This window comes from Thermobia domestica, chromosome 9 (assembly GCF_964235325.1).
Source record: "Thermobia domestica chromosome 9, izTheDome1.hap1.1, whole genome shotgun sequence".
Classification (NCBI taxonomy): domain Eukaryota; kingdom Metazoa; phylum Arthropoda; class Insecta; order Zygentoma; family Lepismatidae; genus Thermobia; species Thermobia domestica.
This window is the reverse complement of record NC_137462.1, coordinates 235122566-235149847: the sequence shown is the minus strand read 5'-3', so window position 1 is coordinate 235149847 and position 27282 is coordinate 235122566. Positions and strand designations below refer to the sequence as shown.

The window sequence follows — 27282 nt, the reverse complement described above, 5'->3', positions numbered from 1 at the left end:
CGTGCAATTGTAATTCGTTATGAAAAGATAAATCTTTATAAAAATAATCTTCTAACATCTTGAGAAATTATCCCATTGACAAGACTGTAACGTTTCATATTTGTTGTATTCACGGTCTTTCTCAATTTTAGTCTTTCTACCTACGACTAATTTTGTACTTTAAACAATGTGGAATATCAACGTCTTGTCACTTACGTTCAACAGTATCAGCAAAGCCATTATCAGCTTATTCTTTCAGAATGGCCATCTATAGTTTACTCAGATTTCTGATATTGAAAACAATATAAGAAATCTTTCCACATTATTCCCAATAAACGGGTATCTACATTATCTTTTACGTCATTACTATATGGGAACTAACTTAACATTTTTTTCAGTCTTTAGCTTTCCGAGTACAAGCGACTTGTTAGTTTCACTACGAAATGTATACTTTGTGTTAAAAAAACAAAAATGGACAGTGATCTGTTTATTTAGAAAGTTGTTTTCAACTCTCGATTAAAAAGAGAAGGTTATCGTTAAGTTAACCGCACCCAATCTTTCCTTAATAAATGCTACTTTTATCATATATTTATAAATATATCTTATTATTATTATTATTATTATTATTATTATTATTATTATTATTATTATTATTCTACAACATATTAGCATAAGATACTTGGATATAATTTTCACACTATATGTAATTTCAAGATATATTCTTATCTACTATTTAAAATAAAAATAAGGGCATTGTTATAAAGTAAATAGTAGCTTTTTGTGCAATTTATTTTTAATTTGCACTTCAAATGTACCAAACAATAAATAACATGAGAATCAGTAATCTGAGAGTATACAAAAGTTTGATTATTGTTTCCAAACATTATAAGTTTTGTTTATGAATGTTATTCTTGTTCAAATGTATTTGAAGTTTCGAATATTTGTGCGAATGTACATCGTAAGCAAAAAAATAAAATAAAAAAAAATAAAAAAGTTAAAAATAAAATAAAAAATAAAAAAATAAAAAAAATAAAATTAGAATGCTCTATCAACATTGCCAGAATGAACTTAAAAAGAACAGTTTGTTTTTTTTATATCAAATTGCTTATATATACGTTTCAAAAAGAATATACGTATTACGAAGAATTATTTTGTCAAACTATCGATCGCTGTGCCTCGGCTCGGCTATTGGTGAAACGAATACCTAGTCTAGTTTACATTAATAGCCGCTAGATGTAAGTTGTCTTCTGTTTTGTTTGGTAACCGTCATATGTTTAAAATGGCTACTTCGCAGCAGAAATCATTTTGTGTTCTCGAATTTGCGAAGTGCAATTCCGTGATTAGAGTGAAAACACGTTTCAGGTTGAGGTACCAAATTGATCCTCCGAATGAGTGGAACATTCGCGGATGGTATCGACAGTTTGTAGATACTGGATGTGTATGTAAAGGAAAGAGTCCTGGCCGCCCTCGTGTTCCTGAAGAAAATGTTGCACGAATTCAAGCTGGTTTCCAACGTAGTCCTTTAAAATTAACTCGTCGTGCCAGTCAGGAGTTACAAGTGCCGACAACAACAATTTGGCGTGTTTTGAGAGTCGTTTGTTATGAAGCCGTACAACTTACAGCTGTTACAAGCTCTGCGTTTTTATGACAAACGCAAACGTGTGGCATTTTGTAACGAGATTCTGAATGCTATTGACAATGATAACACTTTTGCACAAAGCATCGTGTTCAGTGATGAAGCGACTTTCCGTGTTAGTGGTCAGGTAAACAAACAAAATGTTCGAATTTGGGGCCTACAGAACCCACATGCAGTGATTGAACATGTACGAGATTCGCCAAAAGTCAATGTGTTTTGTGCAATATCCCGATCATCTGTTTACGGCCCATTCTTTTCAAATGGAAACACGGTTAACAGTCAGCAGTATCTCGCTATGTTACAAAACTGGTTGTTTCCGAGGCTGCACGAAGACAACTTCGTTTTTCAACAAGATGGTGCACCCCCTCACTGGAGTCGGCAAGTGCATGAATATCTGGAATGAAACTCTACTAAACCGTTGGATTGGTCGTCAAGAAGCTTCCGCTGGCCTCCACGGTAACCGGATTAGAAACCCTGTGACATCTTCATGTGGCGCTTCGTTAAAGACAACGCTTATGTACCATTACTCTCACAGAACCTAGAAGAGTTTAAGAACCGGATCCGTACTGCCATAACATCAGTGACACATGACACACTTGCTCGAGTATGGGATAAATTTAGTATCGATGTGATATTGTTCGTGTCGCTGTTGGAGGACATATTGAACATCTGTAATTTGAGCTTTGAACTGTTATTTGAACTTGAGAAGTTCGTAAATATGCGTGTAAAATTTCATATTCATATGTCTTAAAGTTTAATAAATATATGCATTAGAAATACGTATATTCTTTTTGAAACAGAGAATATATATATATATATATATATATATATATATATATATATATATATTGTAGGTACATGGAAAATAATATTACATGATTATAGGTTATTTATTGGTGATTGGCATAATTGTAATTTAAATAAAGTCAAGTTTTGTCAAGTCAAATAAAGTCAACTATAAAGAGAGATGTGAAATTGTGATATGTTGGAATGGCACGTTACAGTTTTTAATTGATCAGAATACATGAGATTTACAGATGAAGTGGAGTGTTTTTTGATTTACTGAATTATCCTCTTGCTACTAACTAGATTTATTGAAACCTGCCCATTTCAGATAATGGGTAGAAGCAACTTCTCCGCGTCACAACGCATTCATCCCCAAAAACTATGGACACGACGCGAGGAGGTTGTTAATATATATATATAAAGTCAGTAATGATTTAAGTTCGTTGATAAATTATTTGCTATGATTTTTCACATATGAGTTAATTTCAATGTAAAGCAACAGCGAACGAAATACAAATAGAAAATCAACAGACGGAATTAGAAGCATGCCCTGTCCTTCGCCAAGTTCGAAAGGATAATGTATTACTCTGGATAGCTAGTTGATTAGTCTTTCAGCTTTCCATCCCTACGAATAATGTGTAAGGTATCATGTTCTTTGTCTACCTGGTAGCACGATGTTTATATTGTAAAAAAATCATCGGATAGCGTGATTATTTTATTCCGTTGTGCAATTCGTTGCGTACTGATTGCAGTCTGTGTTTACAATATACCTAGGTAGCTGTGAGACCAAGAAATATTTGTTGTACAACAGAGTGAGTTCGAAAGTTGTTGTTTTTGTTGTCTGACAAAACTGACTGTTATTTAATCTGTCTATTCACAAGTCCTGGAGTTTTTTGATGTTGTATATAGTGGAAGGTAGGCTGTCCTCGCATCACTCGTGTTCCTAGTTCCCCTTGGTGCACATGGGACAGCTATAAATGAAAGATATTGGAGCATTTTCGTTTCTATAACATGATCATCTTCGCCACTTTCCATCCCTAAGAATATCTCCAGTAGTGGAGGTAGAAAGTGCTCATTATGTACGAATAGAGTATGGTATTGTTCGTCCATTAATTATATCTACTTGGAACTTCTTAATATTTGTATCAATAAGAAATCTGGAATATCTACATTTTTCACAAGATTAACTCCTGGCATTCCGGATTATTCTATTAAACATGCTGCATCCGGAGAGTATGTAAAGTACGCCACATATACGTTCTTTCGCCTATTTTGTGCTCCACATTTTTTTTGGGATATTTTACGAACTCTATCTTCCATAAGGATAACGCAGAAATGCTGCCATGGGAACTCAGTCTGCTCTATACCTTATATACCTTCTAGGCCTGCTAGGGCTGCAGAACAAACCTTATTCGAGGATGACGCATATGTATTAAAGGGACATCTATCAGTCTGGACTAAGATAAACCATACACCAACTACATTTAGCAAAACTACAAAGGAGTATGGAATACCATCCGAAACAAAGTTTACTAACTGCAGATAAAACAAATTACCTGCAGAAGCAAATATATGTCTTTGGCTTTTGGATCACATTTGACGATACCATTGTGTTATGTCTTTATGAATTCCAATATGCTAGCTAGGGTGTATCATAGTTTGAAAATTTATTTACTGTCAGGGCAATTCAAGTGAAATTATATTTTTGTAAGCATAAACTTAATATGATTATTCAGATTTATTTCCTATGAAGTAATGATTGTAAGGATTATTTGAGAAATTTATATACAAATTGATCTAAATAATTTTATTTTATGTCATTAATCCAGATATTAAGACTTTAATTGAGGGTTTGGGACTTTTCGTCCGAAGTATTCGAATGGTGTAACAAGTGTTATTATGAACATCAGTATTAATTGTGAATAAAATCGTCTTTTAGAAAGGAGACAAGTCACATTTAAGAAAAAAAGTCTTAATATATATAAAAATTGTTCAAATTGAAAACAGTAAGTTTGGTTTGAAATCTTCCTATGCACTCTTGAGAAAGATACCAAATTAAACTTTACAGAAGAGTTTTAGATTTCTGGTGTTAAAACGGTAGTTTCTGTTTGTGTTTATGAGTTGTTGATATAGAGTCTATCCAAACTAAACAAATGTGAAATGAAATATTTGAGTTTTATATCCCACGGTTATGGCAGCTAGACTATAAGAGACGGACCATAATAAATAAAAGAAAACTTAGTGAGAAATAATAGAATAGTACATAATATGACAAAATTAACTTTGTTGAGTGCTTCACTCAAGAATAAATGTACAAAATAGTTACAATGTAATTATACGTTTTTAAGAGAGCGTTATTTTTCTCAAACTCCGTTAAGTAACCAGAAGAGAACCATGTAAAATGGCGAAAGAAGTACTCCTTGGGTGCTAAAGATACTTCAAATACAAACTCCGTCGTTTAATTAGTGACGAGTGGCAAGTATTGAAATGTATACAGTGTAATGAAAGTGTCAATTATATGTGAATTCGATTTTCTCAGACGGATATTTAAATCCAATTATCACATAGTTCTAACTGGTTCACTAAATATTCTGTGTCGTATAAAGCTTGAATATTCAATGCTGTCTTCAGAAACGCTAAACATTGACTTCCATACTTAGGCAACCGGATCCAATTTCTACTTACTACTCATATTTCAGCGAGGTCTACCTTAAAATTGTAATGCCATACGCGATTATGTCTTCCTAGTAGCCATTTTCCGATTTAATTTTTAGTAAAGCTTTAACATGTTGTTCCATACTTCAATTCTTAACATGATCAGCCCACCATAGCCACCTAGACTTGATTACATTGACAACGTTCGGTAAATGTTGCAAATTATGCTGTTCCTCGTTATCATGTTTTTGCATTACCCCACTAGCCTTCCTGTTTGGTAGGAATATTTGTCTCAGTATTTGATTCACAAATACTATAAATGTTCGTTCTTTCCTCAGAGTAAACGACCATGTGTTTCATCTATACATTACAAAGTGGACTAGGGAGCGAATAAATGTGATATTGCACTGGGTAGAGGGGCTGTGGTACACAACTCTCCCACGGATCTCTAAAAGTCCTGCTGAGTGCCAGTATTTTGAAATGTGTACAAGGTTATTTCAAAGATAAGCTTGTAATGTATTAAAGTGTAATACTATAAGAAAGTTGTTGAATGGATTTCTCGGTATACTCGCTAGGTGAAAGAAGTGTAAGCATTATTGTACATCTTTCACTTTGTAGATATTAGTTTTTCTTATACTTAGTAGGTTATTTATGTTGATTTATTATTATTATTGTCATTGCTTTGGTATATTGATCTCTGTATTAATTGTTTCCATCAAACTGAGGCATTGAATCCTAATCACTTCAAAAAATATTTTGTGAAAAACAACTGACTCCTTCACCTTTAAAGAAATTGTGTGAATTTGCAGATTGTTATATGGAAGATATAAATATTGGTACTAAGATATTGGAAATCAATACTTCAGATTCACTTGTGATTGATTTTGGTATAATTCTTAATGTAATGAATCCTTCGGCGAGACATAAATTGTTGCAAAGGGGAAAACAAAATTCTGTTCAAATGTTGAAAGACTGGGTATATGATTATATGAAATTCATCACAGTAAGCTGGATTACAATAGAAGAGTTAGTGGTAGGTGTGATAATCCGTATATTCTTGTTAGATGTGATTTAACTATATTGTTAAGGAACTGGAGTTAAATGGATTTATATTTTAAAAATCTATAATAATTGGCTCAAATAAAGACAAATAGATGTAACAAAATTGAAGACAAAATTAAAGATAAAATTAAAGACAAGAAATTACAAAACGCAAAATTAAGTAAAAGAAAATACATTTCAAAATTAAGATGAGATTGTACTGTTGTCCAAGTTATTGTTTTGTTTTATGTAAGATGTAAATACAGACATGTAAATGTGTAATGTTTTGATGACAAAGGACAACAAAAGACTAATGTAGAGTAAGAACTATTGTGAGAGTCATTATAAAATTTATTTGTTATTTGTTAACATCAACACAATTTTAGGATGTGACAAAACTGTTAGATTACGGAGATATACGTCTGGAGATTTTGTCTATTTGATGATCATTGCAGAAATGTGAATTTCGGCAATGAGATAAGCAAGCAGGTGGAGTGACGTAGAGTCAAGGTGGCAGTTTAGAAATTGACATGTTCGAAATAAATACCCTACCAAGATTGGAAGGAGATCATTCGAAGAAGAGCATTCTAAGACATTCATTTGAAGGAGAGTATTCCAAGAAGTTCACTCGACGGAGAGCATTCTAATTCAGAGAGAGAGAGTTAGTAGTCAGCAGATAGTCACAAGTCATGGTGAACTATTCTTCATTATAATTTCTACAAATTATTCAACGTTCTAAAGTGTTGGTAGTTTCATTATTTTAATTAGTTGGAGTGTGTTGAACTGCTCCTTGCTGCCAGAGGACCATCAACGACATCAATTCAGAAGGTATGTGTTTGCTATCTGATCATCGTTGTCAAATAGATAAAATAATCAGACTTCGCGGGTTGTGATCTGATCATGTTTTGTATATTCTATACACACCACACAGTACACTTTAATGACGAAGTTCTTTACTGAAAATACAAATGTTTATTACTGAAACTTGGCAGGTTGTTTGTTTTCATGAAATTAATAGCTAGATTTTCCTGGACATTACAGAGAATGTTTGGAGGACAATCTCCCTGCGTTTTGAGCTACGCATTTGCTATAGAAGGCACACGAAGGTGCGTTGACAATATGTAGACCTCAAGTTATCAATTCAGGTGTGAAGCGTTATGCAACGGAGAAAGGCACCCGGAGATTCGGTTCTGGATCGTTTTCGGGATCCGCGTATCAGGGAAATCCAAGTGATAGGAAGCATATACTTTCTGCACAGTGAGATGAAACTTATTACATCATTTATAAATCGTTTTGTGAAAGAAATTCCTTCACATGTTTGCACTGACTGTGGATACTCCTCCAATGTATTTATCTTGCAGTTAGTTCAGCATTGTGCGGTGGAGGAATGTCAAGTTGAAAGAACTTCTGAAAATATTACTGCTCCTTAAAGGCTTAGTTATTTCAGAAAAGGTGAGATTGTTGTAAATATTAATGTTGCCGGTTCTATGACGGAAAACTCAGTAATAGAATTCATTATGAATCGTATGAATAGAAAGATCATTAGCATTTGCTATAGTGGATATAGCTGGTTGTTATCACAGCAATGGTGATAGAAGATTGAAATTCGGAGATTGTGATGATAGCTGCCAGATGAAGTGAAATGGAAAATAGATGCAGGCAACACCTTTGGGAGGAATTCAGGATCAATTCAATAGGTCATGCTGGCTACGTTTTAGGTTATAATAATCCAGTCCAAATTAGTTCAAAATTTCAGAAATACGCTTATAAAGTGATTAGAATTCAAGTTAGGAGGTCACGCTGGCCAGACTCGTACATCAGATACCCAGCGTCGATTACCGACTTAACTAAGTCAGCAAAAGTGAATATGGGACAGAAACGTTGAAAGGACAAGAGAGAAAAACTAGCACTAATCACTTTTTGTGTGCCCTCTACTTGTCACTACTACTTTCTAATGTATGATTTTACAAAATATGAGAGACAAATATATACTTAATTATTATATCTATGTAGTGACACGTGCATATGCGTGATAGTTTCACAATTTACACTGAAACCATACCAAACCATGAAATATACAATATAACATATATTAAGTCTTGTGTCTTTCGATTTCTTTTCATTTCTATAACATTTAATTAGCCCTAATCTTCGTTCCTGAAATAACTTACATTCGCAAATAATAAAAATACTGTATTTATTTTCACAACTGAAAAGATTAATAATAATAATAATAATAATTAATCTTTTTATTAACTCTTCATTATTCAGCTCTATACGTTTAGTTACCTTTGGAACGATACTCATGAAAACGTTATAAATATTTAGATGTACAATTTTCTTTTTGTTTCTGAAATCCTTGAACTCGATGAAGGTGTATTTTCTTTTCTCTATGTAATCTAAGACATCTACATTCTTATCCCACGGTCCTCGGCATCGATTTCTGTCCTGCAGGAAACGCTCTTTTGTTTTCTGGTAGATTTATTATTCTTTTATATAAGTTTTCTTTAGATTGCTCTTCTCCAACAATACTACACTTCTCACTAGAATGTCGCAATGTTATGAAGCTGTTGTTCCCCGGTGTTTTTCTGATTCAATTTGGTGTGAGATTAAAAATATATGAAATTTGAATTGTCTGTGTTAATGTTTGGGTTTGCTCCTACTTGTCCAAACGTTTGAGAAAGAAATAGCCAAAAAAGCAATTTTGAATTATTTTTAAAGTTTTCATAAGCATATTTCTACAGCTTGAAAGATGCATTATAATATTTTTTAAAAATATTTTTAGAGCCGTGTTGTATCTGATATGAAGCGAGAGGAGTAGACATGTATCCCTAAAGTTTAGGCCTAAACAATTGTGTCGGAACTTGTTCATCAGTTGTTCGCATTGTAATGAAGAAAAGGAAGGAACTAATCTATATTGAGAAGAGGATGACAGCATGGTGGACTGTGTGCTCTTCTAAGGATTAATGAATTGCATTGTTTTTTTCTTATTTTACCATGAGCTATAATTACACAAAAACTGCGTCCTGAGTCAAGTGTGTGGCTTCTTGGAAGTGTGGTGGGAAAACTACCCTTATCTCGAATTGCAACAAAAGGTGATGTGCTAAGATATTTCTCTTTTTGAAAGAAATTATTTCATAAAAAGTCAACTCGTGAGTGGCAATGGGGCAATTAAATGTATAATTGTTGAATAAATTCCAAAGCAGTGGCTAAATGCGGAAATACCCCTCAACGAAAGTATAAAATCAAATGTAAGGTGATTGCTCTCTTTCACCAGTACAGATCTCTGCAAAGACATAAGGGTTCAAGTATTAAGCTGGATAATGAAAAGAACTTTCTTCACACACTCTCCGAGTACCTTTTAAACGTGGATCATAAGGCAGAATGAAAAGTGATAACCTTAGGAATAATCAGCAGAAATCCAAGAAACGAGAGTTTGTAAACGCGTTAAGGGACGACAGTAAAATTCTGTAAATTGGGACTGATGCAAAACTGTATACAAAATAAACACTGGTGAATAAGATTAAACGAGATGAGTCAGCATTGAAAACAAAATTGAAAAATCAACAAGAAGCCGTTTTACGTCATTACAGTGCAAATGAAAGTGATGTTGAAGAACATAATGTATTTAAAACAGACTCTGAATCTAACAATTACCCGGACCTTTCCTTGCCCTCAACATATTTTCACAAACCTAAAGAAGATACTATTGAAGTAACGATGTCTCCTTCAAAAGTCCAAAAATCTCTCAAATGTCCGATCACCTTGCCAAACAACTGCTATGTTAGCACCTATTGCAGTTGAAAGCGAGGCTAGCCTTGATGACTAAAGATTAAGTAGAGTCAGTTAGAAGAACTAATAACAAGTTCGGCTTTGAAATTTTTAGTAATTTCTGAGACCATTTTTAACCTCCTAAACACTGTATGCTTCGTTGGAATGGCAAAGTATTAAAAAGTCTAAATCAGGAATCTGACAAGAGACTAGCGATATTAATATCAGGGGTACCCGATTATAAGGAGAGATAACTTTTAGGGATTACAAATATACCTGACGGATCTGGTAAACTGCAGGCAGACAATGTTTTTAAATTGACTGAATAATGGAGCATATTAGAAAAGATAATTTGTCTTTCTTTTGACACAACTGCATCAAACAGTGAGTGGGTAAATGGAGCATGTCCAAGAGTAGAAACACTGTTGGAAAATAAATTATTCTACCTCGCTTGTCGACTCCATGTGTTTGAATGCATCCAATCTGCAGTGTAAAAGTGTGGTTTCAAACAGTTTATGAGTCCAGATAACTTAGATTTTAAGGAATTTCAGTCACAGTGGAAAGCTATTTCAAAGAATCTAGACAGATTCAAAACGATTGACTTTAGTGACAGAAAGCTACAATCTGTTGCATTCTTAAAATACGTTCTGAGCCAACAGAAGGAGCTTCTTGCTCGTAAAGACTATCAGAAGGTGCCGAAATTTTACTTATAATATTAGGTGAAATTCCATCTCTAAAAGTCATTGACAAAAGCCTGTAGATTTCCATAAAGCAAGATGGATGTAAGAATGTATGGGGCAAAAATGTATGCATTTAGTGAGCAACTAACTTTTGAACCAGACAAAGTTGGAAAACTGAGCAGGATTTGTCTTTTGAATGCCCTTATTTACATAACATGTTGGTTGAACGCTCCGAAAGCTGCAGACGGTCCTATAAATGACATTTAGCTAGGACACTGTTTGAACAGGTATAAAGGCATATATTCTCAGGTTGTTCAGTCTGCTTTGACAGCCTTCAATCGACACTTGTAGTGGAGAAAACAGTACCTTTTTCACTCTTTTCATATAAAAATTCTGAAAATGAAATAAAACGATCATCGCATCCTCATTGCATAAGTTCAAAAGTGAAGTAAGAACGTTACCAATTGGCTTTCTTTTGTTCCCAATTCTAAATTCGGGAACAACATTATTTCACTTGGTGGTCTCCAGTTCATGGCTATCTTTTGAAAGATTTCAACAGAATGGATCCTGGCTGAAAAAATGTACATTGATTTGGGAAGAGGATCACTACAATGAAATGAAATTGTTTGTAAGGTGAATTCAAACTAGTACAGGATTTTACAGGAATCACAAGCAGTGAACAATGGAGGCAATATTTGCTACAGTCGGTTGAGCACCGACATTCAATAAATCATGTTTAAATCATTCGTGACATTTTGAAGAGTAATCCACGTTTCCTGTTAGTAGGTAATTAATTTATGCAAGTAATAATAATACACTACATTAAGCTGAAAACATGTATGGAAAATATAATACTTTTTTCATACCTTAAAAAGGGGATTAAGTTAAACTCTTAATGAACCTTGACGTTTAGCTGTAAAAGGAAATTATTTCTATAGGCCACTTGAATATATATATATATATATATATATATATATATATATATATATACATAGATGGATAGATAGATAGATAAATAGAGGGGGAAAGATTACTTTGTAAATGATGATATTTTTAAGTTTTGCGCTGTCAACAATAATATATATGTATAATCAGTGTAAGAATAAAGTTTAGTTGCTTGATTGGGATTTACTTCATTCCATTGTATTAATTACTAAGTACACTTTACTGATACTCTATTTGATATAATTTTTTATGTTCAAATTTCTTTTTTTTAGTACTTAAGAACACAAAATATAATTCCAATCCAAGATAAGTATTGAAAACGAAAATCGAAATATTGGAAAATTACATATTTCTTTGAAAAAATAAAAGTTTAATTCTCTAGTGGCAAATCCAAACGATAACATAGAGTCATCAACTCTTATATAAATGTTCATTTCACACGGATGTAAAATAAATAGGAAGCAATAGTTTTAATACATTATTATTTTATGATACATCCTACTTCTAACACGTATTGTTCCTTCCAAGTCTAATGTCAAAATCAGGAGATTTGTTGCCTTGTCACTTTAAGTTCTAAAAAGAATCAACTCGACTTAGACGCCAAAAGACACCACTTTCTAAATTTCAGAGAAAAATCCTTTCTCATCTCCTACCTCAATTTTTGAAGCGTTTGCAGTACTTCCCAGTTTCCCTCTAAAAATCCGCCAAATTCTGTAAACAAATCAAAATTACCAAAATAGTATCGTGTTAAGGAAATAGCGAATGAACTTTAGAGAACTTTGTTAGGAAACCAGTAACGGGGCTAAGTTCTTTCGTTGAACTTTGGAGTTTAAGATATTCAGAACAATTTTGACAGTGGACAATGTGTGCTTTGAAGTGATTGCGACATCGTATTTATAGTCAGACGGCTTGACAAACTGATAAAGTCGTGTAGTTAAAGTCATCAGCATGAGCAGCAAAGAACTCAGTTCATAATTGAATAAACAGACGAAGCCGCCAGAATAAGGTGATTTGGAACTGTGAAGTGGCAGGAGGTGAACTGTGTGATAATTCTAGTAATACTGTCCACAAGTAAAACTGTCACACGTAACAAGGAAAAGGAGTGAGTTATTTAACAAAACTCTTAAAGCGATTCACAGATTTTTAATCACGGAAATTCATCCCGCTATATGCATATATATTGATAAAATTCTAATGTGCTATCAGTTTAAGAAGTTTCCCCCGTATGAAGTTGTTTCGTTGCATTAAGTAATATAATTTTATTTTTTTAAAATCGTTTGTATTTCTTGTTTATCATTTTATTGTTGATTTTTTTTATCTCAACCCGATCTACTGTTCACTTCACACCTCCTCATTTAGTGAGAAATTTGCAACACCATTTTCGTCAATAGTAATTACACAACAAGGCAAGGTGTTTCTATGCATTTGCCTGAGCTTTACAAGATTAAAAATGTTTTTGCTATTAATATCTTTCAATTACAATAGTTCGTATCGGTTTTGAGTGTCCTCGTATCTATCCTTTATAGTCCGTGTATCACAATTAATAAATTTTTATATTGCCGTTACAAAAGTAATGTAAGTCCGAACTTCTTTGATTTCTTATTCATTCTATGACTTCACGGTATTGGGTTGTCACACGATATTTCAGTTTTGTGATTCACATTGGTATGAATTTCGATATATTTTGATTTTCTGACTGTGGAAGAACTGATGGTATATACATGGTAGACAGTTCAATTTTTGGGAGTCAAATGTTTGTAGTACAGTACCTTACCGTACCCTGTTGCGTACATTTCTCATTTGGGAGTTATTCAGTTTCACGACGTACCCCTTGGGTTATTACTAATTTCAGTGTCCATACTCAAAATTAAGTTTACGAGCATCCTTGGGCGAAGTGCAATTATATATTATATTATTTTGTCTGGCTTACATTACATCATTAGCCAACTAACTTTCACTAACTCCATTAATTTCGTCAATTACTTTACCATAAAGGGGCAATTGTAGACAAGGCTTCGTTCATGTCAAGTTTTGGTTTCACATTGAGAACACATAATATTATTACTGCTGATGGTGTTTCCTTGATGACTGGCCATAGGCTTATTTTCGTCCAAGTGACAGGAGAAAAAGATGTTACAGGATACTGCGTACTAGCTCCAATTGAAAAGAATGAATCATTTTAGTTCTGTGCTTTCAAAGTGTTGTTCGGGTATCATTACATAAACTGGAGGATAGTGTAACATGGGAGTTCTTAAGGTGACAAGGTAAAGGTGTCTCTCTTTTATAGTCCACATTGAATAGTTCCATATTGAATAAATATAATCCATATTTTTACTCTTCACCACATTGTTTTGCTAGAATAATGATTCTATGGCTAACATGTATATTATGCCACTGTATTTGTGTACCAAAGGTGTGATTCCATTCGGGGAACTAAGTTTTTGGAACAACTGCGTTCTAACAACTGAATTCTCATTGTTGGAAAACTTTTTTATATCCTTTCCTTTATATTTATATCGTATACCATTAATTATATACGTTGCTTAGTTAATATGGACATTAACAAATAACTGAGCCTATTAATTTGTTTCTTGTTTCGGATTTATCATTAGTATCATTAAATGTTTTTACGAGCATACCATGTAGTTTAACAGAATAGAAATTACAATTCAACTATGATAATTTAGATATGAAATTAGAGTACTGGAAATAGCCCATTACACTATAAATCCTTTTCTTACATTTTGACTAATCAATACAAATGTCCTTATATATTTTCTAATTTTCTCACTAATCACAAATTCCTAGTAAACATTCCACCGTAATTAATCTATTCTTCATCCGTTTCTTAATTATCTAGAGTTGCCAAATGGTTTAATTTGTTGCTGCTTATAGCTCCTTCAATTCTGTTTATTAGTAATTTATGACATTGTTTTTATACTAGACTTATAATGAAAACTCGCATTTCTCCGTATCCCCATTTATATAATTTGAGAATATACCTTGGCTTCAATTTCCACTGAGGTTTTTTTTTTTTATATTTTACGTTATATCTTAATACGCCATTTCTCGTTATTCTATTAATCTTTAACGATCTAAATGTGATATTTAGACTTAAAATAGTACTAGTTGAACATGCGCTCTCCACTCAGCGCATCATTTACATATAAGCACGAATCAACATGTCATTCTTCACAGCATCCGTACATGTCTCTTTACAGACACAAGTAAAGAATATCTTGATAAAAATCGGCGAAGGGTACCATAATGTTAAGAATGTTTCGATTATTTGTTCAATATCCTGTACTATTTGCAACATTGAGCCTATTTCCAGTTGGAGTTTCGAGCTCATGTATGACCAGTGTTTTCTTTCTTCTTGAATGCAGTATATAATAAGCATATATATTACATACACAATGAACTATAATGCCAGTGATATATGGTGTTTATTGGGCAAAACCCTCCAAACAATAAAGATTAATCTTAGCCTAGAGAAATAGTTATCTTACGTTTTTCATTATTATTTGGACATGAGACGAATGCCTATGCAATACTACCAAGTATTACTATAAAATATAATAATGAAGTAACGAGCACGTTTTTAAATATTCAATTAGAACTGAACAATCTACACAAAGTTTGCAATTGACCAGCAAAAACGGCACGTGTCTAGCACTTGTGGTTCTCGAGATCTCATTGTCTATAGGATTGGAGACAAACTCATAAACCTAGCATTTTAATATATGGATGATGTTTCCCAATGTAAGTAATCTAACTGCTATATTCTTTATAATATGACTTACATATTTATTCTTCTTTATACCTACATTTTAAATTGTTTCTTCTCAGGCTTTAGTACTATCTTCCCGGGCACTGTACAATTGTAAATACTTTAATTTGACTAGGATCAGCCTTTAAAGAGTTTTGCATTGAGTTGATTCCACATACATTTTTGGTGAATTTAGAGTGAATTTGGTGTTATGCTGGGCTTCCGCTGCAAGTTCTTTTGTCCCTGGGGAGTCCACGGTATGTCACAATATCTCTCTCTTGCCAATTAGGTGATCGGTCAGCGTACACCGATCTTCTTGCTATTTTAATCGCTTACTCTGGTGCTGTGCCTTCTTAAAAGGACTTTTCGAATTAAACGTAACTACTTTTTATGTATCTTTAACTAAAGCTGAATGTTAAACTTGTTTTCTATAGACTTTTCTCAATCCGATATCATTTTTTTTTCGAGGAAGATATTTCTTTTAGTGGCGTCTTACCCATGGAATCAATGTCTACCGGTGTCATCGAGACTGACATCAGGACAGATTTGACATCTGGACTTTTGCTTCATTAATTGAAAGGTTCTCTGCCGTTTAGGTGCTCTTGACTGGTGAAAATTACTTGGTACTTTCCTTTTCTTTCTTTTGCTTACTAATGTGGCTTTCTGGTTTGGGGTTCAAGGTCTCTGGCTTCGTTTCAGTTGTTGGTCATCTTTATACCTCTACCAACACCATTGTATTGAATATTACTGCATTGGGAAAAACTGTCAATATAGTCTAGTTTTGAAAATTGTCAATGTTTCACAGTTCTGGATGATGTAGCATTTTCATTCTCGTGTGTACCTTTCATCGTTCTCCATTGGGATTCGTTTGCCACCAGGTCAACACAGCAAGATTCAGAGGCAATTTCCTATTGATAACACATAATGTATTAAGACTTAATTTGAGTTGCTGATGGATTGCGTACACGTTTTCCTTCGGCTCTTCACAATAGATTATACCGAAAATTGTCCTTATCGTCTACGGTCTCGAATTATTTGTTTCCCTTATACTCGTACAATAATTCTTAGGAATTTCATACCCCGAATTATCTGGTATTGAATAAAACTGATACCCATTTCTGTTGTGGCAATAAATCTCCTTCTTTTCACTCAGTACCTAAATTTACATTGTAATAGGATTACATGCAAACGTTCTGATGGTTTGTGTATCCTCTGCGGTTATTATTGTCCATCTTAGATTATTAATAATAGAGAAAATGTGTTAGGAAACTTTGAAGAAACGATACTATTTTGAGTATCCGAATAAATAAGCGCTGTCCTTAATCTCCCAATCACCCAAATCCTGAGGTGGTAATTTTTCGTAACTCGGATCATGTAACTCGCATCACATATTATTTCCTGTGTTCGGTCATATAATGCTTCAAGAAAGGCCTACTCTTGCAAGTTGTATTTTCTGTGTTAAATCTTACAAATGTTTATACAATACTTCTATTCTCAACCTCATCTTGTTCTTTGTTTAATTTCTTTATGGAGTATTTGAAGGGAAAGGGGAAAAAAGAAGGAATGTCAGAAAACTACAGTTTCGAAAAAGGGCGTTTTAATATCGGAAACCGCATAAAAAGAATAGGGTTCGTTAAATCATTGCCCCTTTACATGAAGATTTCTGCATTTACGCATGCATGTCATATATAGTCAAATAGTATCAACAGTCACCCCGGCAGATAGGACAAAACACCGGAAAAAGCACATACATGGACATTATTTGTTTTCCCCTTCATTTGGTCTAGTTCTCTTTAGATCCCTTACTAATCTATATATAAATTCCCATCTGGTTTCGGACAGGGATTGTTGTCTGTCATGCTGGTAATTTTTAACCGAATATTTATTCACTAGAAAAAGGGAGTTTTCTAATATTTTCTTCGATTTCTTAAAGGACATCTTTTGAAATTTCTTGTTACCAATATACTAAACTAAGGTAGATACAGATTATGAAATGTAGAGAGATATCTAATTCTTTGATCCTCAAACCATCCATGAATAGTGATGGATAATTTGAACGAATGTTAATCTGTTTATGGATTCTATTGTACTTCCAAGAAACTTCGAAACTGGAATCAGTCAGATATTTCACTCATTCATCCACCCCTTTCTCACTTAAATAGTCCCTAAGGTTTTAGGGGGGAGATGGCAACTCAGGTGCCCGTTTTACATGCGATGCTCCTGTATTGAGGTTGTGATTGGTTGATTCTTCCGCTTCTCTTTCGGTATTCCCAAGCTTGGAGGTGCCTCATCTTCAGTTATTTCAAATGAGGTGGGTTGAGTGTTTTCATTTGGCATGTCTTTACCGATAACTTATTTTAACATTCTATGTTTTTTACTAGATGGAGACCTGGATGTTCAAGTTTAACATCTGGGAGTTGTCCTGGAGTTGTCACTTTGCTAAGGAGTCTTTCTCGTTTGCTGGTCTTTAATTAATCATATCCCACTGGATTATTCATATGAGAGGGAGGGGCCGGTATAGCTGAATGACAGTGTTTATCTCTGTGGGTGGCATCCTTGGATCGATCGAAGCTCTCGCCAAGTGAACTTTTTGATTTACAAATCCCGTGTGTCAGGATTTTCTCGTGGTTTCTCTGTTTCCTCCTACTTTCTTCATTCCACTATTTCTTTCATTTCTCATCATCTCCGTCTCTTTTAGCCTAGCCGCCTTTTATTTTGACTATCGTGATCAGAAAATTTTCTTGTGGTATCAGAGGTCTTGCTTGGTAGTCCACGAACGGCAACTTAGTCTGTTGTTTCTGTGTTATTGCTTTCTATTTCACTGTCATTTAATTTAAGTTGCGCTTGGTCAGAACCTGATTTTTCTTCCTCTGATCGATACCCACTCTAATTTTAATTAAATACTCGCTCTCCGAACAACACACATCAGCACTCATATTCCGTCATAAAATCCATACTGTGGTACATTGTCTACAGAGGTTATTACTGGCTATGGGTCGTTCAAAATTAACATGTATTATTGTTCAGTTTTCAAAATCCATCTTATTTGTGCTTGTTGTTTTCCAATCCCACTAAGGATCTAATAGCTATATTTTTATATGTGGAAACGGTGTTTGCTTATACTCTTTAGCGATTTCAGTTTGTGCGGCCTGCGTTGCATACTTTTCATGGACCATACTTTTCACTATATGTATATTATCAAATATAGTAGTTAATAACGAATTTTCGTGTTAAATAGTGGCATTGACCACACTCACTATTGTGTGTTTTCCGCAATCTTTAAAACCTACATTCATAATTGATTCTGTGTTCGACGGAATTTCATTCCTTTTCTGTTATATTTCCTACTGTTTCAACCGTCCTCTGGTGAAAAGTATTCAACCCGATAATAAGTATATTTTTGCTTGTCTGCAATTTTTGCTCATTTAGGATGTATGGATACTTCACTATACTACATCCAACGACTTCTTTCTACGGTTCTGATTGGATTCGGTGTAGTTTATGTCTGTCTGTCTGCGTATTAGAGTCTCCGTATTCCCCTTTCATCACATCTGGAGTTGGTGAAAACATCAAGCAGCCGGGATGTCAAGACAGGATTTTGAGACTTTTCATTCGAAACTCTATTTTGAAAATTGAACTTTCTATCTAAAAAGACATAGTTTATTTTTATCAAAGATTCACGTACCACAGTAGAACTTAATTTTAGCTAATTTAATCTGTTCTGTCTGTTTTCGTTTAAGCACTACGTTATTCTCTAGAACAAACAAATAATTTCAGTAGATAATGACAATTTTCCCATCTCAATACAAATTTTACCTTCCTAACTTATTTTTTGTTACTCACCTTTTATATTCCAGATGTAGCAATATAAATCTGAGCAATAAGGAACATCCTGATCACCTGGAAAATAAAACAGCAGAAGTTTTATGATCTTTTAATTTTAATGTGTTTATAAAGTACGAATTACAATGTTGTTTATAAAGTATAAAATGTAACACGTATAGAAGTGTCTATGACCACCGTCCTTGAGGGATTCATTATTCCTGTGTGTAAAATATAACTAAATTTCTTTATGTTTTTAAATCTATTAAAGAATAACTAATGTTATGTAGTTATAAAGGAAGGAAACATTAAACAAGAAAGCGCAACGCCGAGTGGTCCCACTTGCAAACAAGCAAGACAAAACAATACAAAATCTATACATTTATTGAAATAACGATAAATTCAATCGTAACATAATATAGTGCAACAATGGAATATTTTATAATACAAGTACGAGAAGAGTAACACAAATACTTATCAATAGGAAAGAATTTTATTGTATGACATCTACTAACCTTAAAAGTAAACGAATGACATTTGAAGTGTATATATCTGTAGAAGGTAACACATTACAATGGAAATAAATGAGACAGAAATGCACAAATGACCGATATTAAGATACTCCCGTATAATGTTTACTAACAATCAATAGTAGTTTTGAACATTGCCTCGATACAATAATAATAATAATAATAATAATAATAATAATAATAATAATAATAATAATAATAATAATAATAATAATAATAATAATAAATATAATAATAATAATAACCATTTAGTTTAAAACTACTGTCACAATCAATTGGACTTCATTTCCTTTCCTAACTTCTCTATATTGATATAGACTACTACCGCTATTTAGTTATAATGCGGATTCATTGATGAAGAATCTGAGATGTTATGTGTAGTTAAGAAATTTTAGGTCTTACTTCTTCTTCTTCTTTTAATTCTTAGTCACTATAGTTTTACGAATCTTCCTTGGAAAATGCAAAATATTTATATTGTTTCAATTTGACGGTTCTATACTGTTCTTTTTATCAACGCTGTATGTAGAGTATTTTTAATATCAATTGCGCAAATTGTATATTCTTGTTACAATTATGCTTAAACATGTGCAGACTCAAAACAGTAAATAGATGAGGCTTCAATCTCTCAAGGAACGTTTGTAATATCTTCGAATTACTGCCACGTTTATTACAGTATTGCAAAATATATGGTCCATATAAAGAGTGATCGGGTATCATAAATTGGTAATAAGAAGTGATATCACATCTTACCGGACGTGGAGTAAAGCTGATCCATGGGAACGTTATTGTTCCCCATAGTGATGAAGATAATATTATAGCGTTGGTAACTCAAAGTGAACAAAAAAAAAAAAATAAATGTTACTAATTGGAAACAAATGGTTTGAAACTAATAAAATATGACAACAGAAAAGTGTAAAAGTGTAGAACGCAAATATTTCATGTTACAAAAGGCAGTCATAACATGAAGCATTAAACACGAATCCAAACAAACAGTGACAATTACAAAATAGAAGAGGTACATAAACCCTCTAAAGACAAGGGGCGTATCTCATTTTCTTAACTTTCCAGGAGACTAGTTTACCACTGCTACCGAAATCCTACCCAGATTTACGCTAACCGAAACCCTCGGACTCTGAGACCTCAATTTGAAATTCATGGTTTTGCCATTAATTAATATTGTCCTAGAATAGAGTTATCACATAACATTATCAAAGTAACCAAGTTTTATTGTTTGTAATAAGAAGTATCCTTATTAACTACGTAAAACAGTCTAAATAAATACACAAACATTTGGTATTCTTCTAACTGATGACCTACAGGGCTATGTCTATAACTATAACTTAACCTAATCTAAGCTAACCTAACCAGTTATAAGAATACTCGTTAGGTTAGGTTATAAGTCTGTCGGTAACTAGTTACAAAACTACCAAACATTTTGATGAGAATAAACATTTTTGGGAAATTTCTCAATATGAGAAATAGTATGCTATATTTAAAATAAATCCAAATGTACTATTATAAGGAAGTGAACTATATGTGATTGATAACACATAAATTTACAGGAAGAAAACTGCGGTTACATTTATTTGTTCATAAAAACTCAACTTCAGAAAAAAGTCCTTGCTTTCCTCCTACTCTTGCATGGTATTTTCTCAAGAAAAATTGGCCCCCTTCACATGTTACACTTATAGGCTGTTTTGCGTTTTCTCGCTGATGAATATGTTGAACAAGTTTTCCTTTTCTGTAAGCGGTCGCTGGGCCTTAGTTTGTCACTCGGGACTGCTCCCTCATCTTGTGGTTGTTGTTCCTGTGGCACGATCTTCCTTATATTTTGTTTCAAATCTCGTTGAAGGCTTGGCATAACTAGTTTTTATTACGAAGGATGAGAACTATGAGGTCAAATGCAAGTTGTTTGACAAAATCAAATTGCATCTTTATATGGGTATGCCTTTGTTAACATATACAAAATACAAGCATTTACAGGAGCAATGTTCAATATTCTGTAAAACAGAGCCAGAAACGCCTTGCTCTTCGTCTGGAAAAAGACTTCGTCTGTACATTTCATATCTAAAAGGTCGACACCAGCTTTCGAACCGTTGTAATAACATATGATTTCAGGCTTCTGCTCTTCATCATGAGTTTCAATAGTGTGGCGCATTGTTGATGCAAGTACAACTGCTCTGTTCTTCTTTAACCAGCACAAAATTAAATGGATCGCTCCTTACTACTACTGCTTTGACGGAATGGTTAACGACAAATGTGTCAAGTGTAACTCGATTGCCTTTGTCAGGTCTGCTCACTGTGAGCAGAGCATTTGAGCAAATCATACACTCTTTTCTGAACTACATATTGATGGTTAGTTGAGTACTTTTCTGGAAGAAAGACCCAAGTTCAATTATGACTCAATTCCACTTTGGTCATTTTTCTCTTAAATTAGCAACTTGTTTATGCGATAACAAATGCTGGTTAATGATAAAGTAAAAATGGTTATACCGTTGGATTTATGGTAAAATTTGCTATTAATAAGGTGTCAACGTTATGCGTTTTGTTTAAAACTTTTGTCTGATTCAAAATGGCGGATTTGAACATGGCCGACATCAAGGCAACTCTTACCATAGACCTAATATTTATCCACCTGCTTTTTATTTAATTATTATCATTAACACAAAATTTACAAGGTTGGGTAAAGGACTAATACATATGCTGCAACAATATTTAATTTCCCTGTAACTTTTTACCAATTGCGTGTAAATCAAAATTAACGTCACCATTGTTCTTCTGATTAAATTTGCGCCTTAAATCATGTATAACATGACCCTATTCCTATTTTAAAAACTTAACCTTAATTCAAAATGGCGGAATTCAAGATGGCCGCCGTTAAATATACCCTCAGTATATGACTTCCCCCTAGTCCTAATATGCACCCATATATTTGTTATTCACCTTTTATCATATCAAGAGGTCTTACAGAGCTTTTACCTCCAACTGTATGAAGACTATTCCTTACTTCTATGTGATGTTCTGGTAGCTGTATCTCATAAACCCCTGGAGCTTCGCACCTACAACTTCACTGAAATACTGACCACATTTAGTACTACTTTTTCACATGTGTCTCAGTCAGCAATTCAATTCACCCAAACGTAAGGTTTACTTGTCAGAGCTTTTTCTTCTTTACTTAGATCAGTGCTCTCATTGCCTCTCCCTGTGTAAATGTAAATATTTATGAGGTATAATGTTTTGAAATCACATGAACTCATGATTTTTATTCTATATTTTCGGCCTTTATTTGGAATGTTAACCCTAAACAAACATCTACCTCGAAAAGATACTAACATTTCATCAACTGTTACTTTGGTGATGCACGATACACAATACACACTCTGGCTGTTTGAGATAAAATGTTCGAACAGCATAGGTGCAGCTTTGTTCATCTCTCTTCTCGCAGGGGGTGTGTGACGTCATTAAACCCCAATGTAACAATATCTGAAAACGTTGTTACTGTATGTAGTATTTCTTTAATCATTTTCTAGGCAATATATGATATTTCTTTAAATATATACTAGTCAGCTATTTCTATGGCAGAAGAAGAAGAAGACAAAATAATTGTATTCTAAAAATCAATGTTTTCATGTACGTATTTGTTTTGTTTTGGTAACCATGACGATATGTTGAGTATTGATATAGAAACGAAGTTACTGTTAGCTATAATATAAATAACGTCAGAGAGATCACAACGAACATAAAAGGTATGATAAACGACATTTTGATACCATATTAATTTTTTTATTTGTGTTTCTCAAAATATATATCCAAGGATCAGGGCTATAGAACATTGATTAAGGGTAAATATATTTACTAATTCGTTCTGTAAATGGTGCCGAAATGCCAGGAAGTTGTGTATCGTTTAGAAGTTAAGTAAAACAATTACATCATTGAGCCAAGCGTTAATTATACCATTTTAAGAAGTGGCACGATAATAAATAGAAATATTATGATGAATGCTACCAAAAATGAAGTAAACAATAACAGTGTTAGAGAAACCGGAACAAATTCTGCGGAAAATATAGTTGATCTTCTAGAGCAATTGTCTCAGCAAATTGATAATAAGCTAGACGAATTACAACAGCGAAATGACGATAAATTGGGTCAGAAATTGGACCAGTTACAACGGCGAAATGATGAGAAATTGGATCAGAAATTGGACAAGTTACAATGGCGAAATGATGATAAATTGGATCAACTTCAACAGAAAATTGACGACAAACTATCACAACAACTTGACAACAAATTGGGTCAAGTACAACAGCAACAGATGAATCGGCAAATTAGTGCAAAATTCGAACAGTATGATCATAAGGTGGAACAAATGTTACAGAGGCTTACTGTGGTACAGTTGAAACCATCGAAACTGTTGTGAATGAACATTCAAACCAGATTAGAGGATTACAGGATGAGGTGAAATTCCTCAAAGAAAAGTGTATTTCTGCGAATGAAGAGTGTGATGGTGAGCACAGGCATGATATTCGTCCATACCTTATTGAAGTGGAACCTGTACAGTACCCCAGAACAACGTTGGAAGATACCGAATCTTCAGGATATAGTGAAGATAATACAGAGAGGGAAAGATGAACGAAGAGTTCATCCCTCTAGATGTAAAAACGCACCTGGTGGTTCCAGATATTCGAAGTCCAATAGTACAGGCAAACCATTACGATTCAGTGAGATCAGATCTCTCACAAAATTTAGTGGTATACCCGAGAATATATCTACTAGGGTATTCCTCGAGAAATTCGAAGATGAATGTGAGTTAATGGGAGTAGAAGAGTACAAATTCCTAAAAATCCTACCTCATATATTATTACTTCGTGTTTGACCTGGTTTAAAGTTATTAGAGGTAACCTTAGTAAATATTCTGATTTTATAGATGCGTTGTTATCCTCTTATGAAAGTGTTTTCATGTTGGCTAATAGGGACGCTTTACTACGAACAAGGCCTTACAATCCTAAAATTCATAAAAGTGTTACAGAGTATGTAGTCTCAACTTACAACGAATTAAAATCTATCAATTCAAACCATCCTGAATCACGAATAATAGCTTTAATCCGTATTTTATTGCCCTTTAGATTGCAGTAAATGTTGATGTCGGCCCAATGTATTAATTTCAACCATTTGGTCGTGCCTGTACAGAATTCTGAAAGTCAGTCTTAGTTGCAAAATAGTAACAGCGGGCATGTTAGTTTTGATCGTAATCAGGTCTAATACGCTTCTATCCGCAGCTTAAATATCCAACTTAAAATATTTCTAGTTCACAAAGCAATAATCATTATTTTCACAATAGAGCAAATGGGCAAAATGTTGCCGGTATTGAAACCCAACCTCATTGCAGGAATGGTAACAGGAACTACAGAAATATTAATGGTGAATTATAGAAAAACTAATCGTTGTATTTTTTCACAAAATCGATTCACAGATGGCAGAAATGCGCAAGATAGAAATCGGAATACTGATGAAGTACGTAATAAACAATACTGTACACAAGATTGCGCTACGCAATGTAACTTAACTCAATCTTCTGGTAACATAACGTAAGCAAATGTTGTAGCGTCCGAAAGAATATATTCAATTGATTCTTGTTTTATTTCTTCGTAAATACTGTTATGATATCGTTTATTATTTGGACGTTATTTGAAATTTATGAAGATAATATAAATAAATATCAATGATAAGAATTTCATAATATACTACAAAAGATTTAGAATATTAATAATGCTTATCAAAGTTCTGATAACTATACTAATTCTTAATATCGTAAAAGTCCAGCGTGTAAGACCATGCATAACAGATGGTACTTTATCTCAAAAGAAAAAAACGAAGAATTTTATGGATATGTAGCCTGACTTATTGTATTTTAATTTCTTACACTTAATCTTTAAAATTTATATTTAATCTGATAATTTCTCTATTCTTGTTAATGAGTATCTTAGTGTTATATTGCATTCTCGATGTTATCAATGTTTACTTTTGCCTTTTGTATTTCTTTTATATATCTGTGTTATGATTATTTCTTGTTTAAATATTAACCATGCGACATGTTGGTACCATAAACAGAAGATAATTGGAATAACTCATAAAATACATCTTTTTCAAAACTTTCTTGCCCAATATAATAGTTTAAATTTTGTTAACAAACATTTTATGGCCGGGAACGGACTTAAAATAAGTTTATAGATCAGACTTCCGACATTCCATATCGCTGTTATAATATATAAACATATATATATTTAATTATGAAATTAACGTATTAATATTGTTAGTAGGGGACATATGTATGTTCTACCCCACTTTCCCCCTCCAACCTCTGACTGCCAAAAATTATGAAGTCGAAATTGACCATTACACTTTAACACAGAAAGTACCCCCCAAAGTGAGATCGCATATGCTTTTATGACATTTAAAATCATAAAAACTTACATCTAAAACTTACATCTAAAACTTATAACTTATAGTGCTGTCTTTGATTGAAAAAATAGTTTTTGTTTGGTGTAAATCGGATCATAAATAACTGAATTATAAAAGTTTAAAGTTTAGTATGTTGTATACAGCTGTTACAGATATATGTATATACACTCCCGCTCAATCGCACACACACATTTACAATATCAGCTCTCGAGCATACATATACATATATAGCAAAGAAGAAGAAGGAGGAAGTAAAACTTGTACGCTTGCCAATTTTTTTCTCTCTCTTATTCTCTCTCTCTTTCCTTCCCATCAGCTCTGAACGACAGAGAGGTTTATGCAATAGAAACAGAGAGAGAATAATTAACGGTGCAGTATTGCTCGCTTCCTATATAGTTAACATTGAATTCAACGGCTGTATATAGCTCGGGCGCTGTATTCTTCGCTAAACTTTTCTCTCGTAACGATCAGAATTCGAGCGAAAAATATCGCGCTCTTACACGGTGGACTTTGGCTGTGAGCATCCTTGTCGACAGAGCCACTATTTAGTTCTAAAACGTGCCACATGCACGCGCTAGTGTTCCATATACAAAATGTATTTCTCACATCTTCTGTTTTTCTCTCCACACACATCTCTAGAGTTGAAAGCATTCATTGATACCAGATTTCAATAACTGAGTTGTATCTGTATATTCAAAGGCCTTAGCTTTTATAGTGTTGATACTATGAAAACACTTATACAGTTAAAACATACTTAAAATTACAAGTTCGGATACTGATAATGGAACCTTCTGCTAACCTCGATCTCAATAGGAACCAATGACTTCTTAAACTCTGTCCGCTGATCATAATTCAAGCTGAATAGACATCCGTTAATATCAAAAACAACTTGAACTTCGGTTTGTACATTTTTTACAATTACATTAAAGTTATTAATAAGAATGAACTTTTTTTGAGGATCCATTTCTAACCACTCCATTTTTTACTTCTAACGGCATATTTTTGTTCATTTTTGTTCATTTTTTGGCCTTACATACAGAACTTAACAGTTGGATAGTTATCTTTTAGACCAGTGTATTTGATTTTTATTCCATCTTTAACGATCTCATCGATCATTTTATCTGTTAAGTGTTTTGTAAATCTAGGCGGAAGAAAAACCTTGAACTCCTCACACTCGACCAAAATGTTCTTTCCAAACTTAGTTTTAAT

The 27282-nt window shown here is 33.4% G+C and overlaps 1 protein-coding gene across 10 annotated transcripts in view; it reads right to left on the bottom strand.

Moving 5' to 3' along the window:
• LOC145660619 (pickpocket protein 28-like) overlaps positions 1–27282 on the bottom strand; it is a 201714-nt gene that overhangs the window by 54931 nt on the left and 119501 nt on the right. For all 10 annotated transcript variants that reach the window (XR_014126851.1, XR_014126847.1, XR_014126848.1 and 7 more), the window contains one exon: positions 19106–19162. Coding sequence is in view for 2 of the 10 variants with exons in the window: in XM_081725896.1 (XP_081582022.1) it covers positions 19106–19162 (57 nt within the window). In the remaining 8 variants the exon portion in view is untranslated. The remainder of the gene's footprint in view (positions 1–19105; positions 19163–27282) is intronic.